General features: G+C 40.5%; 2 protein-coding genes across 38 annotated transcripts in view; both read left to right on the top strand.

The window, feature by feature from the left end:
• LOC108243066 (protocadherin gamma-A11) overlaps positions 1 to 16,988 on the top strand; it is a 234,173-nt gene that overhangs the window by 129,758 nt on the left and 87,427 nt on the right. For 2 of the 37 annotated variants that reach the window (XM_037977445.1, XM_037977460.1), the window contains exon 2: positions 2,161 to 2,706. The exons of 28 other annotated variants lie outside the window; for them this stretch is intronic. In XM_037977445.1, coding sequence (XP_037833373.1) covers positions 2,161 to 2,706 — 546 coding nt within the window. Of the gene's footprint in view, positions 1 to 2,160; positions 2,707 to 3,657; positions 6,273 to 7,949; positions 10,545 to 11,555; positions 14,129 to 16,988 lie in introns of those variants that run through there. 7 more of the 37 variants (XM_037977442.1, XM_037977453.1, XM_037977451.1 and 4 more) reach the window with 6 other exon arrangements.
• Positions 14,136 to 16,988, top strand: part of LOC119617367 (protocadherin gamma-A2-like) — a 3,646-nt gene continuing 793 nt past the window's right edge. Inside the window, exon 1 of the mRNA XM_037977527.1 lies at positions 14,136 to 16,983. Within this exon, the coding sequence (XP_037833455.1) occupies positions 15,427 to 16,983 (1,557 nt within the window). The 5' untranslated portion in view covers positions 14,136 to 15,426. The remainder of the gene's footprint in view (positions 16,984 to 16,988) is intronic.

A 16,988-nucleotide genomic window follows, 5' to 3' on the forward strand; every position in this document is an offset into this window, starting at 1 on the left:
TTTTTTCACTCAGTTTATAAATCGGGTTTTCCTCCTGTTGAAAGAAGTTCATGTTTTGCACTCTAAGTGACGCTCTTGGGCAGCAAAATGATTTTAGTTTGAACAGCCTTCCCTTTTTTATTATTCTGCTTCACAGTGAAGATCAGGTCTTCATCAGAGGACCACTTTTACAATTTTCTCTTTTATACACGAAGACTTTTCATTAGTCACGGCACATTTAACGGTGGATAAATATATTTTTTCTTCTTCTGAGAAGGAATCATTAGTCAGAATCTGACGATGGAGAGCCGAGGGGGAGTTTGTGATGGAAATATAAGATGGCGATTGTTTCCAGTGATACGTTGGAAGGTGGGATTTCTCATTATTCTTACTTCACTAGGTCATCGAGCAGTTAGCCAGATTCGTTATTCCATCCCCGAGGAAATGAAAATCGGGTCTCCCGTTGGTAATTTAGCTCAAGACCTCGGCCTGGATGTGGGGCGGCTCCGTTCGGGTCGGGCCCGTATCGTGAGCGGAGAAAAGCAGCAGTACACCGAGCTTAAGTCAGACAAAGGGATTCTCGTGGTGCATGAGAGGATAGACCGAGAGCAGCTCTGTGGAGACGTGACGCCTTGCAGCCTGAGCTTCGAAATCATTTTGGAAAATCCAATCGAGCTTCATCGTGTCACAGTGGAAATTGTAGATATAAACGACAACACTCCGTTTTTTCCAAACAAAAACATTCAATTTGAGACGAGTGAATCTGCTACGATTGGAGCAAAATTTCCCATCGAGAGTGCCGTTGATCCTGACGTTGGGCTGAACGGATTACAAAATTACATTTTGTCCCCGAATAATCATTTCATTCTAAAGCAACATAAAAACCCAGACGGAAGCAAATATGCAGAACTGGTGCTACAAAAGCCCCTAGACAGAGAGGAAAACCCAACCCTCACTTTAAAAGTAATAGCCGCAGATGGTGGAAACCCGCAGAGATCTGGCACAATTGATATAAATATAAAAGTTTTAGACGCAAATGATAATGCCCCTGTGTTCAACCAGTCAGTTTACAGGGCTGTCGTTGTGGAAAATGCTCCTAAAGGCACATACATTACAAAAGTGAATGCTACCGATGCGGATATTGGCAGCAATGGAGAGGTCATTTTCAGCTTTTCAAAAGTAAAAGGCAGTACAGTAGATATTTTTAACATCGACGAAAGCACAGGAGTCATATCAGTAGCCGGATTGATAGATTATGAAAAACAAACCAAATATGAGCTCAGGCTAGAGGCCAGGGATAGAGGAGGTCTGACTGGGACCAGTAAACTTATAGTTGATATTAGTGACGTCAATGACAATGTTCCAGTTATTAACACCATGACATTTTCCGGTATAATATCAGAAGATGCCCCTCCTGGAACAACAATAGCTGTTATAAACATAAAAGATGCAGATTCTGATAGAAACGGACAAATAAAATGCGCTGTAGACAAAACGCTTCCCTTTAAGATACAGTCATCGCTGACGAGTTACTATGATTTAGTGACAGATCAGGGTTTTGATAGAGAGATAACGTCTGAATATAAAATCACAGTAACTGCCACAGACTCGGGGTCTCTGCCTCTTTCTAGCTCAGTGACGTTTCAGCTTAGTGTCTCTGACGTGAATGATAACGTTCCGTTGTTCAATAAAAACTCATATTCTGCTTACGTCACAGAAAATAACATGCCCGGGGTGTCGATCACTACTGTCACTGCGAGTGATTCTGATTGGAATCAGAACGCACGAATCACATATTTTCTCGAGGATACACAGGTAGAGGGTAATCGAGTGTCTGATTTTGTGTCGATCAATTCAGAATCTGGTGTGCTGTATGCAGTTCGTTCCTTTGATTATGAACAACTTAAAGAAATTAAGCTCACTGTCAAAGCGCAGGATGGAGGCTCTCCTCCACTCAGCAGCAACGTGACTGTGAAAATCCTGATCCAGGACCAGAACGATAACCCTCCTCAGATTCTGTATCCAGTCCAAACTGGTGGATCCGTGGTGGCTGAGATGGTGCCTCGTTCAGCAGATGTGGGCTATCTGGTGACTAAAGTGGTGGCTGTTGATGTGGACTCTGGACAGAATGCCTGGCTCTCCTATAAACTGCAGAAAGCCACAGACAGGGCGCTGTTTAAAGTGGGCTTACAGAATGGAGAAATCAGAACAATCCGTCAGGTGACTGATAAAGATGCTGTGAAACAAAGACTGACTGTTATAGTGGAGGACAACGGGCAGCCGTCTCGTTCAGCTACAGTCATTGTTAACGTGGCGGTGGCGGACAGCTTCCCTGAAGTGCTGTCGGAGTTCACTGACTCTACACACGACAAGGAGTACAATGACACTCTGACTTTTTACTTAGTGTTGGCTCTGGCTGTCGTTTCCTTCCTCTTCATCACCTGTTTAGTGGTTATTATCTCAGTGAAGATCTACAGATGGAGACAGTCTCGCATCCTGTTTCACTCCAAGCTCCCCGTCATTCCATATTATCCGCCACGTTACTCGGACACTTTGGGGGCAGGGACTCTCCAACATGTGTACAATTACGAGGTGTGCAGGACGACTGACTCCAGAAAGAGTGACATTAAACCGATGACTCAAAGTCTAGTGAGTGTCGATGGAGTTGGGGTTGATACACAGCAAGTGGACAAGATGTCAGGATATAATTCTCAGATGTCGACGTTGGTGAGTGTTAAATTGTATTTTTAATATATTTCTTCTTCTTCTTCTTTTTTTAATGCTTCGGAATTATATTCAGGCTGGGCAGAGCTCACTTTTCACTGTCACCTTGGACAGTTTTATGTCGCTGTCCATGGTTCTGCAAGATTCAGTGGCTTCATACAAAATGTTCTAAAATAAAATGTACGTTACTGTTTTTATTTTTAATGCCATTTGCTACATTAAAAAACACAAAAATGAGTTCTATATGTAAGCAAACGCACCCAGCTTGTGAGCTTTGTTGATGTATCTGAATATATTTTTTTTTCCAGTACTCTGTAGTTTTATTAAACAGTTATCCAAGAAATTATTCTGCGGTTTTTAAAATGGTATTCTTAAAATTGACAACGATTGACAACGATTTTCAACAATTGTTGAAAATCATTTTTTTCTTCAAAGAAAAAAGAATGCACATAAATTATAATACACGAACACGATTAGTAAAGATTAAACTTTGTCTACAATTTTTTTACATAAATAAATTTGCTCTTCTGCTGTTTTTAATATTTTTTTAATTTAACAGAAGTTTTTCATTCCTTGAGAAAAAACATTTAAGTTTATTTTACTGATTTAACATGTTGGTTTATGTTTTTGTGTTTTTGTTAGTGATTTGCTATGCAATCCCCGTTTTCATTTTATTAACGTGAAAGACAGATATACTTGAACATTTTCTCAATTTTGCAGTCAGCTTTTTTCCTCAGATTTGTTTATTCTATTTTTGCTTAAAAATAAGCTTCGTACATGATGCTCTATTTTTATTCAGCTTTGATGTCATAGTTTTTTTCAATGTCTACAGGATTTTTTTTTCTTTTCTAACCACAACCCATTAATCTTTGCCTCTAATACGTATAGCAAAAGTGTTACCACGGTTGGGCTCTAAGTGCCGCTGTTGATTCATCTCTGAATATCTGTTTAAATAAAGAGCTCAGGCGTCCACCTCTCTCCAACCGGTTAATGTGCTCCTGCTTTGAAAGACGTTAAACAGACCCTCTAGGATTTTCACTGAGGATTATCCAGTAAATCATCCTTTCTTTAAACATCATTACTTTTACAATTTCTGGATTTTCTTACACGTGTGTTTCGCTGAAAGGCATTGCTTCTTCTGCACGTTTGGATTCGTGATGTCTTGTTTGTGGATTTCCGATGTCCGAATGCAGGCCCTGGTTGTTATTCTTTGTCTTTTCTCGCTGAGCTTGGTGGCTGCCCAGGCTCGGTATTCCATCCCGGAGGAACAAGCGGAAGGGTCTGTTGTCGGAAACATTGCAAGGGACCTAGGCTTGGCTGTAGAAAGACTAATATCAGGTAAAGCTCGCATTATTACAAAAGGCAGCCAGCAGTACGTCAATTTAAACCGAGACAAAGGCACGCTTGTGATTAAAGAGCGGATCGACCGAGAAGAACTGTGCGGGAAGACGACACCCTGTAGCTTCAGCTTTGAGGTCATTTTAGAAAATCCCATCCAGCTTTATAGGGTTACAGTGGAGGTAATAGATGTTAATGATAACAGCCCGACATTCGCAAAAGATGAAATCAATTTAAAAATAGTCGAAAATGCTGCCGCGGCGACTCGATTCTCTCTGGTGAGTGCAGACGACCCTGATGTTGGTATCAACGATATTCAGAAATACATTCTGAAACCTTTAGATCATTTTAAGTTAGAAGTTCAAAATCAGCCCGGTGGAGGCACGTTTATTGAAATGGTTTTACACAACCCGTTAGATCGAGAGAAGGAGGAGACGCACACCCTGGTGCTGGTCGCCTCAGATGGCGGTGAGCCACGCAGATCAGGGACGGTGCGCATCCATGTTACAGTGCTGGATGCTAATGATAATGCGCCTGTTTGCAGCCAGGCAGTTTATAAAGCAGAGGTGAGAGAGAACTCTCCCGAAGGAACCGTGATCACGACTGTTAGCGCAAATGACGCAGACAAAGGAGTTAATGGCGATGTGACTTTTTCCATCCCTCATGTGGGCAAAGAGGCGAAGCTGCTCTTTGAAGTAAATAACAAAACAGGTGAGATTAAAGTTGCGGGTAAACTTGATTTTGAGAAATCAAAGACTTATCAGTTAAACGTTCAGGCCAGTGACCACGGGGGATACACTGATACGTGTAAAGTTATCATCCAAGTCATCGATGAGAATGATAACGTACCTACAGTACAGCTCATGTCATTTTCTAACTCAATATCAGAGGATTCTCCTCCAGGTACAACTATAGCTGTTGTTAACGTGGATGATGAAGACTCTGAGGGGAACGGTCTGGTTAGGTGCTCCATCAACACAGACGTTCCTTTTAAAATTGAATCTTCTTTAACAGGTTATTACACCATAGTAAGCGATAATATCTTAGACAGAGAAGGGGTCACTGACTATAACATAACTGTAACAGTGACTGACCAAGGCTCTCCACCTCTTTCCAGCAGGAAAGACCTAAACGTAAAAGTTTCAGACATAAATGATAATCCACCCCAGTTTGCTGAATCAGAATACATAATGAATGTACCAGAAAATAACTCGCCTGGATTTTCAGTTTTTACTGTTAATGCTAAAGATGCAGACTGGGGACAAAACGCTCAGATTTCATACTTTCTAGAGGAAAAGGAGATTAACGGGGTACCTGTCTCCACATTAGTGTCAATAAATTCAGAAAGTGGTGTCATCCATGCTGTGAAATCATTCGACTATGAGCAGATCAAGTGGTTTGAATTTAATGTAACTGCTCGCGATGCTGGATCCCCTCCTCTCAGTTCAGTGGCTACAGTAAAAATTATGATCCAGGACCAGAACGATAACCCTCCTCAGGTTCTGTATCCAATTCAGACTGGTGGATCCGTGGTGGCAGAGATGGTGCCTCGTTCAGCAGATGTGGGCTATTTGGTGACTAAAGTGGTGGCTGTTGATGTGGACTCTGGACAGAATGCCTGGCTCTCCTATAAACTGCAGAAAGCCACAGACAGGGCGCTGTTTGAAGTGGGCTTACAGAATGGAGAAATCAGAACTATCCGTCAGGTGACTGATAAAGATGCTGTGAAACAAAGACTGACTGTTATAGTGGAGGACAACGGGCAGCCGTCTCGTTCAGCTACAGTCATTGTTAACGTGGCGGTGGCGGACAGCTTCCCTGAAGTGCTGTCGGAGTTCACTGACTCTCCTCACGACAAGGAGTACAATGACATGCTGACTTTTTACTTAGTGTTGGCTCTGGCTGTGGTTTCCTTCCTCTTTATCACCTGTTTAGTGGTTATTATCTCAGTAAAGATCTACAGATGGAGACAGTCTCGCATCTTGTATCACTCAAACCTCCCTGTCATTCCATATTATCCACCACGTTACTCGGACACTTTGGGGACAGGGACTCTCCAACATGTGTACAATTACGAGGTGTGCAGGACGACTGACTCCAGAAAGAGTGACTGTAAGTTCGGCAGCGATGCGAGTCAGAACGTGTTGATAATGGATCCCAGTTCTACAGGGACAATGCAGCGGATACAGAGTGACAAGAACATCTTGGCTCAACCTAACTCTCCTGTAGAGGTTAGTCAGTAAATTGTTTTTTCACTTCTTTGCTTTTGCTTCTGAATTTCATTTGACTCTGTGTGTTAGCATTTTTTTTTAGCACCATGGACAGCATCTTGCCTGTCTGTGCCGACAACATGCCATAGTCACAACCTTCAGAATTTGTGCCACAATATTTTCTTACCCATTGCTGATGCTTCTAATTTCAGTTTTCTTACATGTTTCTGTGTGATAATTGATATATTTGAAGGACTATTCAGTTAATAATGTTTTGGAATTTGGTGGGTGATCATTTGAACATGTAATCAATCTTAAATGATACTTAGAAGAACAAGTGCACCTAACTGTCTGGTACAAGTGTGTTGTCCTAAAACTCTAGCATTTTTAGAACATTGATTGGTAGGTCTTTATAATAGCTACACCTTATTTAGCCTTATTTAATCATTAATAAATAGTTAATTAACTTTGAAACTATCATTAATTTGGGATGATTCATACTTAATAAGCTATAAATTGGCACCTTTAATAATGCTTTACCCATAAAGGCTAAGTACTTCCAAAACCAAGATACTCAATGTTTATTAATGCCTAAAAACCTCATAAATTAACTATTCTGCATACTGTGTGTATATGTATGTAAATGGTCATATCTACTGTCACACCATGTGTTAAACATGTATTAATGGTAAGAAAATGTTTGAATTGACTATAAACTTATCCTGCAGTGCATTAATAATTAAGGCAGTTGCCAGTAGTAAGTTAAGTCGTTTTGTGAACCCTTCTAAAGTAAAGACTATTTATGCCTTATTAAGTATTTATTAATGAAGACAAAACCCTGAAGGGTCACATGTTTCTTTTCACATGTGGAAATCAAACAACAAATCCACCAAGTTTCTATTAAACAGTTGCCGCTATTTGGACTGACCTCAAGCATAATAGCACACAATTTTCTCCTCACACAGGCAACAACTGTAAAAAGAAGACAATGACACAGTTGGCTGACCTGTCGATTGTGTGTGTGTGTGTGTGTGTGTGTATATATATATATATATATATATATATATATACTTTATATTTTATTTAATTTTTCAACTTTTATTCTTAAATTACCTTTATGTTTTGTATTCTTGTACAGTTTCCATATATACATGTTGTGTACAATCTGAAATTACATAGTCAAGAGTTTGTGCCTTGCATCATGCTTTGATGCAGTTGTAATTTGTAATTTTCTGGAAACTCCACCAACGTTAATTCTCATATTAGTTTGTATGAAAAACTGAACCCTACGATAAGGTATCTGATGCTTTGGCTAACATGCATTTTTACCAGTACATTTTGCTAATGACTATAACAAAAAAGGGGGGAGGGGGGAGCGAGAGAGAAAGAGAGTGCGAGAGAGAGGGAGAGAGAGATTATATGATATAGTTAAGAGAGAAGACAATTTGAATTTTTTTTTTACTCATAAGATTGTTTTGTCTTCTTACCACCATAACGTTAAACAAGAAACGTTTCTTTTGTACTATCATAATCATGCTCATCGCGGTTTCGTTTAAATACGTTTTTCTATTAAATGCATCTTTGATCTTCTTTTTTCTCTTGTCTTCCAGTAGTATCTTATTTTCCAATGTGACTCTGAGGGTCGCTGTTGGTCTTTACAGCAAATATAAAGGTTTTAAAATGCAGCTACTCCTCCATTGATCGTTTCTTTGTACCGCGGAGGGCAGGGCTTTCGCTCTTCATTTTCATCAGTGATTTTCAGACGGATTTATGTTATTGCAACTTGGTGGATTATACACACATTAAACAGGGAAGATAGTTGATAATATGTGGACGCTTTTTGGACGGATTTTTACATTCAGTTGGACGGATTTTTTCGGGAATATGTACATCAGCAGGGAGCGAATGGTTAAATGGCAAGTACGGGCCTTCATTCTAGTTTTTCTTATCGAGGCCACAGTTTCCCAGATCCGCTACTCGGTCCCGGAGGAGATGAGAAAGAATTCCTTTGTGGGAAATGTAGCTGAAGACTTGGGCGTCGACGCAAAAAGACTGAAATCAGGAGATGCCCGAATCGTTAGTGGAGACAGCAGTGAGTACATTAGGTTGGATGTAGACAAAGGAATTCTGGTGGTAGGAGAGAGAATAGATAGAGAGCAGCTCTGCGGGCAGACATCTCCCTGCAGCTTTAATTTTGAGATGATTATGAGCAACCCAATGCAGCTTCATAGCGTGGTAGTAGAAGTTCTTGATGTTAATGACAACGCGCCCGTTTTTCACGAGAAAGAAATGCATGTAGAAGTCGTTGAATCAGCTCTTCCAGGAACCGAAATATTGCAAGTGAGCGCAACCGATTTAGACGTCGGCGTCAACGCTTTACACGGTTATAGTTTACATCCAACCACCCATTTTAATATTAAAATTCTGTCCAGTCCAAATGATCATAAATATGCGCAGCTGTTTCTTTCTGGCGCTATAGATCGAGAAAAAGAGGAGAAGCTGCTTCTCACGCTGACTGCCGTGGATGGGGGTGAACCACAGCGATCAGGAATTCTAAAAATACATGTCACTGTCAGGGATACCAACGACAACGCCCCCGTTTTTACGCAACCGATTTTCAAGGCTACCATAAAAGAAAATGTTCCAAAAGGATATTTAGTGTTGAGCCTGAGCGCTTCAGATGCAGATGAAGGGATGAACGGTCGTGTGACATATCATTTTAATCGCATGTCCAGTGATGCTGCAAAGCTTTTCCATCTGGATGAACACACCGGCGATTTAACGGTGAGCGGTTTGATTGATTATGAAGAACATAAAATATATGAAATTAGTGTGCAGGCAAAAGATCAAGGTGGACAAAGCACATCTACAAACGTAATAATTGAAGTAATTGATGTAAATGACAATGCGCCTGTAATAACACTGACCTCTTTTTCTAATACAGTAGCAGAAAATTGCCCTATGGGAACAACTATAGCGATTATAAACGTAAAAGACTTAGATTCGGGTAAAAATGGGAAAATCGATTGTTCAGTTAATGCTAATATCCCTTTCACAATTCAGTCATCTCTAAAAAACTACTACACTCTTGTAACAAATGGTGTCCTGGACAGGGAGCGGAACCCCGAATATAATATTACTTTTACGGCTATCGATGAAGGCAGTCCCCACCTCTCCACGAACAAGACAATAATTCTGAGAGTATCCGACGTGAATGATAATGCTCCACTTTTTGAAAAGACTTATTATGAAGCTTTTATTATGGAGAATAATTCCCCTGGTTTATCTGTGTTTTGCGTGAAAGCGCTAGACGCTGATTCGGAACAGAACGCACGCGTTTCATATCTCCTTATTGACACTGACTTAAACGGAAGCCCAATTTCTACTTATATATCTGTCAATGCAGAGAATGGTGTTATACAAGCAGTTCGATCATTTGACTATGAGCAAATAAAAAATATAAACATTCATGTTAGAGGACAGGATGGAGGCTCGCCGCCTTTAAGCAGCAATACCACAGTGAGATTAAATATTCTTGATCAGAACGATAACCCCCCTCATGTTCTGTATCCAGTCCAGACTGGTGGATCCGTGGTGGATGAGATGGTGCCTCGTTCAGCAGATGTGGGCTATCTGGTAACTAAAGTGGTGGCTGTTGATGTGGACTCTGGACAGAATGCCTGGCTCTCCTATAAACTGCAGAAAGCCACAGACAGGGCGCTGTTTGAAGTGGGCTTACAGAATGGAGAAATCAGAACTATCCGTCAAGTGACTGATAAAGATGCTGTGAAACAAAGACTGACTGTTATAGTGGAGGACAACGGGCAGCCGTCTCGTTCAGCTACAGTCATTGTTAACGTGGCGGTGGCGGACAGCTTCCCTGAAGTGCTGTCGGAGTTCACTGACTCTCCACACGACAAGGAGTACAATGACACGCTGACTTTTTACTTAGTGTTGGCTCTGGCTGTAGTTTCCTTTCTCTTCATCACCTGTTTAGTAGTTATTATCTCAGTGAAGATCTACAGATGGAGACAGTCTCGCATCCTGTATCACTCCAAGCTCCCTGTCATTCCATATTACCCACCACGGTACTCGGACACTTTGGGGACAGGGACTCTCCAACATGTGTACAATTACGAGGTGTGCAGGACGACTGACTCCAGAAAGAGTGACTGTAAGTTTGGCACAGCTGCGAGTCAGAACGTGTTGATAATGGATCCCAGTTCCACAGGGACGATGCAGCGGATACAAAGTGACAAGAGCATCCTGGATCAACCTGAGTCTCCCGTGGAGGTTAGTTAATGCCTTTGGTTATTTTGACTTTAAAGTAGTTGTTTGAACTGTTGCCGTGTCTATCCCCCTTTTCAGTACAATGGAGAGCGACACGTTTGGTACCTTATTGTTTCCTGCATTCATACACACACACACATATATTATATATTCATCTTCGAGAGTAATTTGATGTTTTGTTTCCTTCTAATCAGGTTTCGTTCCAGCCTATATGGATTATCATTTCTCTGCTCCTAAAAACATTTATATATTGATACTTAACAAGGCGTATGCTTTAGAATGCTGTCGTGATGATGTTGATTGATCAGTCTTTACCATTGTATTTTAATTTGTTTTACCTAATATATATTTGCAAAAAGTGGCCGCAAAGATCAAGGAATTTTACTGACGCTGAAAAACGTACTCCAGACATAGATGTAGGATGTTTCTTAAGGTTGGTCCTTTAGGGATATTTCTCTTGCCAATTTTACAGCATCTTTTCTTAACAATAGACATACTGTTCGGAAATATGAGCGGACTAATTTTTTAGATAAGTTTTATATCTATTACTTTTGTTTCAAACAAATAAATACATGTTTTATACCTACTTTATTTTATTTAATAAGGTACATTATAAAAAAATAGATTTTTTTATACATTGACAGACGGAGACTTTTGGCATTTTGATTGCTTCAAAACACGATACTTTCAATTTGATCTCGGTCCTCTTTAAACCCCTTTAAATTGCCAAAGATACATTATAACTTTGCATAAATGTTTTTTGTTTGTTTTTTGTTTATTTAGAAACTGCAGTTTGTGCTTTGTTCTTACTTCAAAATTAAAATATTTCATCAGCAACTTTTTGTCATGATTCTCAGACGTCGTTTTTGTTGTTGTTTCTGAATTCAGACATCAGTGAAATTGTTCCTGCGTGTTTTCGTCCCTCACTTTAGACTCTAAGGGACGCTGTTGGTCAGCAAATCAGTGGATAGTTGTGGTGCAGAGGAGAGAAAGGGGAGGTAGTGTTATCATAGTAGCCACGGAAATGTAAGACATTTTGAACAAGACTTTTGACCAGAGCTGTTAAAATTTTTTGGAAGAGGTGCAGCAAACCGATTCTTCTGCCTGTTCGTGTGTGACTGAGAGGTTTAAGGATATATATTTTTTTGTTTTTTAACGGCATGGAGACAGGCCAGCGCAGAAGAGTAAAATTGCTGCTGTGTTTGACGCCCATGTGGAAACTATTCGTTGTTTTATTGATGACTGCCACCATCGACGCCCAATTCCGTTATTCAATCCCAGAGGAAATGAAGAAAGGTTCTCTTATTGGTAATGTCGCACAGGACCTGGGTCTGGATCTGAGGAGGCTGCGTTCTGGCCGTGCGCGTATTGTCAGCGGAGAGAGCCATCAGTACACCGAGCTGAAGGCAGACAAAGGGATTTTAGTCGTGAATGAAAGAATAGACCGCGAGGAGCTCTGCGGAGAGGTAACGCCGTGCAGCTTCAGCTTTGAAATAATTTTAGAAAATCCTATCGAGTTGCATCGAGTCACAGTGGAAATACTAGACGTGAATGACCACGAGCCCGCCTTTAAAAATAAAATGATAGATTTAGAAATCAGTGAATCTGCAACGATAGGATCCCACTTCGACTTAGAGAGCGCATATGACCCCGATTCGGGCAGTAACGGGTTGCAAAATTATATCCTTTCCCCTAATGATCACTTTGTTTTAAAGCAAACCTCCAACGCTGATGGAATAAAATTCGCAGTGATGATTTTACAGAAGCCATTAGACAGAGAGCTGAATCCGCGCGTCTCTTTAAAGCTGATAGCTGTAGATGGAGGAACTCCGCAGCGCTCTGGTACAGTAAATATTGAAATCAGCGTTCTTGATGTTAATGATAATGCTCCTGTCTTTAATCAATCACTGTACAAAGCTACAGTTGTGGAAAATTCCCCAATTGGTACATATATAACAACAGTGAATGCATCAGATGCTGACAGTGGATCTCATGGTGCAGTTGCGTATTCATTTTCCAATGTAAAAGGAAAATCTACCGAAACATTTGAAATTGACAGTTTAACTGGTAGAATAACTGTGATCGGTAATATTGATTATGAAAAAGACAAAAAATATGAAATAAGAGTGATCGCCAAGGACAAAGGGGGTTTGAGTGACGCATCTAAAATTATAATTGAAGTTATTGACATTAATGATAACCCACCGATTACAAATATTATGTCTTTCTCTAGCTTGATCAGTGAGGATGTCCCTCCTGGTACAACTGTAGCTGTTTTTAATGTGAAAGATGCTGACTCTGAACGAAACGGCCAGATAACTTGTTCAGTTGACTCCAGTCTTCCCTTTAAAGTCCAGTCCTCCTTGACAGATTATTACAATTTGCTCTCAGATGTGCCTTTTGATCGTGAAACGATACCCGAATACAATATATCAATAACTGTAATAGATTCAGGGTCACCCCCACTTTCTACAAAAGCATATTTACAGCTAAAAATATCTGATGTAAATGATAATGCTCCAGTTTTTAAAAGTCAGGAATATTCAGCCTTTATTGTTGAAAATAATAAACCAGGTGTGTCAATATTCAGTATTAGTGCACATGATTCAGACTGGAAACAAAACGCTAGAATCTCGTATTTTCTTGAAGACAAAGACGTCAGTGGCAGCGCGATTTCTACTTATGTGTCTGTAAACGCGAACAGTGGCGTTATTCATGCGGTGCACTCATTTGATTATGAGCAAATTAAACAGTTAAGTTTTATTGTCAAAGCGCAAGATGGAGGCACTCCTCCACTCAGCAGCAACGTGACAATCAAAATCCTGATCCAGGACCAGAACGATAACCCCCCTCAGGTTCTGTACCCGGTCCAGACCGGTGGATCCGTAGTGGCTGAGATGGTGCCTCGTTCAGCAGATGTGGGCTATCTGGTGACTAAAGTGGTGGCTGTTGATGTGGATTCTGGACAGAATGCCTGGCTCTCCTATAAACTGCAGAAAGCCACAGACAGGGCGCTGTTTGAAGTGGGCTTACAGAATGGAGAAATCAGAACAATCCGTCAGGTGACCGATAAAGATGCTGTGAAACAAAGACTGACTGTTATAGTGGAGGACAACGGGCAGCCGTCTCGTTCAGCTACAGTCATTGTTAACGTGGCGGTGGCGGACAGCTTCCCTGAAGTGCTGTCGGAGTTCACTGATTCTCCACACGACAAGGAGTACAATGATACGCTGACTTTTTACTTAGTGTTGGCTCTGGCTGTCGTTTCCTTTCTCTTTATCACCTGTTTAGTTGTTATTATCTCAGTGAAGATCTACAGATGGAGACAGTCTCGCATTCTGTTTCACTCCAAGCTCCCCGTCATTCCATATTATCCACCACGTTACTCAGACACTTTGGGGACAGGGACTCTCCAACATGTGTACAATTACGAGGTGTGCAGGAAGACTGACTCCAGAAAGAGTGGCTGTAAGTTCGGCACAGCTGCGAGTCAAAATATGTTGATAATGGATCCCAGTTCTACAGGGACGATGAAGCGAATACAGAGTGAAAAGAACATCCTGGATCAACCTGACTCTCCTGTAGAGGTGAGGTTTTTGTCATAATTTTTACCTAATCTCTTTGTCTGTTGTAGCCTGAGGAGACATGTGTTACAAAATGTGTTCCAAGGGGTCACGCAAAACGTTTATTATCCTTGTTTAATATCTAGCACCGCACAACTTGAACAGTTAAAAACAAACAAACAAACAAGGTTTTTTTAATGATAAAAATTTCTTAAAGAGGTGGGTTTTTTCACCACAGAGAACAATCCATTCTCAATGTTTTCTTTTAAATGATGTAGTTTGCCTTTCTGCTTTAAGAACCATGGACAGAGGTATAAGTTCTAGCTGAAAGGAAGACTGATGGACTGCAACTTGCGGTTTTTCCTGAGAGCCGCAGTTCTTATTCTCCATCAAAAAAGTTTTTGTGTTTTTTTTTGTTATTTGCTGAATACTTACTTTTGTTCTTACACTTTATATTTAGGGCATTGCTTTTTAGTAATTTAGCATTCAATTAATATTGTCAAGCTTATTTTAATGCATATTTGTTCGGAGATATTTTTTGTAATGCAGATATGAGTTTTTACAATGCTCCTTTATTTTTTACCTATAGTTCGTTGCGATCCTTGTAGACATTTTTATTGTAGATAAACCAGTTATTGTTCTCAAAAAATATGTATATGTCTTTATCTCAGCAAAAACCTTAACTGTAATCAAAAATAACTGCTTTGTGGTTGTCATTTTTATCATTTCTAAACAAACTCTTACGTGCATAATTGTAATAAGCTAAAGATGCAGAGTTATACAGAGTAATTAAAGTACCGCACAAATACTTTTTTCACCTGTCTTTGTAGGTGTTCCTGCCTGTTTTCAGTCATACGTATTTAGACTGTTTTTAGCTAATAAAGTTTGCATGAAAACGTTGTTTGTTTGTCAATGAAATAAGTTTTACAACGTGTTTTGCCTCTTAGTATGTAAGCTTTATTGATTATATATTTTTCAATTTTTTACGTTGTTTTAAATGTTGTGATATTCAGCCTTTTCATCGTGTAGTTCTGTTTATTGGACAGAGAGAGACGCTGTTAGCCATGAACATTTTGAGGATGCCTTTGCTGCTGTTCCTCCCTCAGTATATCACACAGTGAGGCAGAAAACATTTGAGTTAACCGTTGGTCTCGCCATGAAAAGCAGGAGCCCGGATTGATTCCTTTGTTTCACTGCTGCGTTCATTATCACATTTTGGACTATATACTTGTGTTTTCCTTTTCAAAATCAGAAACAGATCAAAAGAAGACAGGGATTTCTGATTTTGTTTCTTCTTCTTCATTTCTATCTCGACTGGAACGATGGAATGTCAATTCCGGCTGTTTTTTTCTGCGCTCTCCCTCGGCGTTGTGTGCGGGCAGGTCAGCTACTCCATTCCTGAAGAAATGAAAATGGGTTCTGTGATCGGTAATATAGCTCACGATTTGGGGTTAGGATTGGAGCGATTGAAATCCGGGAAAGCTCGTTTATATACGGGTAACACTGAGGAATATGTGGAGCTGAATCGAGAAAGAGGACTGCTCCTCGTTAAGAACAGCATAGACAGAGAATCGCTGTGCGCTCAGACAATACCCTGCGCGCTGCATTTCCAAATGATTCTTGAAAACCCGATGGAGTTTTATACTGCGACAGTTGAGATTACTGACATAAATGACAATCCCCCCACATTTGAACGAGGTGAGATGAAATATGAGATCGCTGAATCAGCTCTCACTGGAGCTCGATTCGTTTTAGAAAAAGCCGTCGATAATGACGTCGGTCTTAATGGCTTGAGCAGTTACACCCTCAAACCGAACGATAATTTTGTTTTGAAAACGACTAGCCGAGCAGACGGAACAAAACATGTAGAAATGGTTTTGCAGAAACCGTTAGACCGAGAAAAAGATGAGCATTTATCTTTAATATTGACGGCTCTGGATGGGGGTGAACCACAGCTCTCAGGAACAATGCAGATTATCATCTCTGTGTTAGACGTGAATGACAATCCTCCCGTTTGTGCAAAACCCGAATACAACGCCAGGGTGACAGAGAGTGCGTCTGTTGGCACGGTAATTACAACAGTGAAAGCTACAGACAGAGATAAGGGGAACAATGGAAAGGTGATATACTCTATTCCAAAATCGGCTGCAGAAAATCTATTTCAGATTGACTCGGAGAGCGGGATGTTGACACTTACAGGAAATGTAGATTACGAAAAACGAAAACTGCATGAGTTAGATATTCAGGTTTCAGATCAAGGAGGATTGTCGGACGCGTGTAAGGTAATAGTAGAGGTGACAGATGTAAATGATAACCATCCTTATATTAACGTTATGTCTAAATCAAACTCGTTATCTGAGAATGTGAGTTCCGGGACGGTTGTAACGATGCTTAACATACAAGATTCTGATTCAAACGAAAACGGCAAAGTCATATGTGTTTTAAGCGACAGTGTCCCATTTACAATAAAATCAAGACATAATAATATCTTCTCAGTTGTAACAGAAGGTGAGTTAGACAGAGAGAGAGCCTCAGAGTATAATATCACAGTGAGCTGCTCTGATGAAGGAGTCCCCTCCCTCTCCAGCAGCGTCACTCTCACCTTACAGATCTCTGATGTTAATGACAACGCGCCTGTCTTTGACAGAACCTCGTATGAGGCTTATGTTGTAGAAAACAACACACCAGGTCTCTCTATATTCACAGTGAAAGCCACAGACGCTGACTGGAAGCAGAATGCCCGTGTTTCTTACATACTGGAGGACTCCTCTGTTAACGGAGTGCCAGTTTCATCATATGTGTCGGTTAGTGCTGATAGTGGCGTCATCCATGCAGTGCGCTCTTTGGACTACGAGCAGATCAAAGATTTCCAGTTCCGCGTCAA

Source organism: Kryptolebias marmoratus, linkage group LG9 (genome assembly GCF_001649575.2).
Source record: "Kryptolebias marmoratus isolate JLee-2015 linkage group LG9, ASM164957v2, whole genome shotgun sequence".
Classification (NCBI taxonomy): domain Eukaryota; kingdom Metazoa; phylum Chordata; class Actinopteri; order Cyprinodontiformes; family Rivulidae; genus Kryptolebias; species Kryptolebias marmoratus.